This window comes from Piliocolobus tephrosceles, chromosome 12 (assembly GCF_002776525.5).
Source record: "Piliocolobus tephrosceles isolate RC106 chromosome 12, ASM277652v3, whole genome shotgun sequence".
In the NCBI taxonomy this organism is placed as follows: Eukaryota; Metazoa; Chordata; class Mammalia; order Primates; family Cercopithecidae; genus Piliocolobus; species Piliocolobus tephrosceles.
The window spans coordinates 10750822-10752352 of record NC_045445.1 but is presented as its reverse complement, the minus strand read 5'-3'; the positions used below and the strand labels follow the sequence as shown (position 1 = coordinate 10752352).

General features: G+C 45.5%; 1 protein-coding gene across 1 annotated transcript; it reads left to right on the top strand.

The window, feature by feature from the left end:
* The first annotated feature begins 221 nt into the window (after positions 1-221).
* LOC111536360 (40S ribosomal protein SA-like) lies at positions 222-997 on the top strand. Its single transcript, XM_031936624.1, has one exon. The coding sequence runs from the start codon at positions 222-224 to the stop codon at positions 885-887; it is 666 nt and encodes a 221-aa protein (XP_031792484.1). The 3' UTR covers positions 888-997.
* Positions 998-1531: the final 534 nt, after the last annotated feature.

Below are 1531 nucleotides of genomic sequence, written 5' to 3'. Positions count from 1 at the left end.
TTCAGATATTAGAGGAATAACCGTCAACATTTTTTCCATTTAGTATGCTATCTGTGGATTTGCCATACGTAGCTTTTATTGTGTTGAAACACATTCTTTCTATACTAAATTTGTTGAGAATTTTTACTATAAAAGGATGTCTCCCTTTCTGCGCTACCTACAGAGGGGTCCATACGGCGTTGCTCTGGATTCCCATCGTAACTTAAAGAGAAACTTTCACAATGTCCGGAGCCCTTGATGTCCTGCAAATGAAGGAGGAGGATGTCCTTAGGTTCCTTGCAGCAGGAACCCACTTAGGTGGCACCAATCTTGACTTCCAGATGGAAGAGTACATCTATAAAAGGAAAAGTGATGGCATCTACATCCTAAATCTGAAGAGGACCTGGGAGAAGCTTCTGCTGGCGGCTCGTGCCATTGTTGCCATTGAAAACCCTGCTGATGTCAGTGTTATATCCTCCAGGAATACTGGCCAGAGGGCCTTGCTGAAGTTTGCTGCTGCCAGTGGAGCCACTCCAATTGCTGGCCGCTTCACTCCTGGAACCTTCACTAACCAGATCCAGGTAGCCTTCCGGGAGCCACAGCTTCTTGTGGTTACTGACCCCAGGGCTGACCACCAGCCTCTCAAGGAGGCATCTTATGTTAACCTACCTACCATTGCTCTGTGTAACACAGATTCTCCTCTGCGCTATGTGGACATTGCCATACCATGCAACAACGAGGGAGCTCTCTCAGTGGGTTTGATGTGGTGGATGCTGGCTCGGGAAGTTCTGCACATGCGTGGCACCATTTCCCGTGAACACCCGTGGGAGGTCATGCCTGATCTCTACTTCTACAGAGATCCTGAAGAGATTGAAAAGAAGAGCAGGCTGCTGCTGAAAAGGCAGTGACCAAGGAGGAATTTCAGGGTGAATGGACTGCTCCAACTCCTGAGTTCACTGCTACTCAGCCTGAGGTTGCAGACTGGTGTGAAGGTGTGCAGGTGCCCTCTGTGCCTATTCGGCAGTTCCCTACTGAAGACTGGAGTGCTCAGCCTGCCACGGAAGACTGGTCTGCAGCTCCCACTGCTCAGGCCACTGAATGGTCTTAAGCTGTTCTTGCACGGGCTCTTAAGCAACATGGAAAAATGGTTGATGGAAAATAAACATCAGTTAAAAAAAAAAAAGGATGTCTTTTTTTTTCAAACACTTCTGCATCTATTGAAGTGGTCACATACTTTTTGTCTTTCATTCTTTTAATGTGGTTTATTATATTTATTCATTTGTATACATTGTACCATCCTTGCAACCCTGGGATGAATGTCACTTGATCATCATGAATAACCTTTATAATGTAATGTTGAATTTGGTTTGCGAGTGCTTTTTGAGGATTTTTGCATCTATGTTCATCAGAGATATTACCCTACACTCCCGTTTTCTTTTAGTGCTTTGTCCTTGTCTGGTTTTGGTATTAGGGTAATGCTGGCCCCATAGAATGAATTTGGAAGAATTCCATCCTGTCCAGCTGGCCCCATAGAAGGAGTCTGGGAGAATTC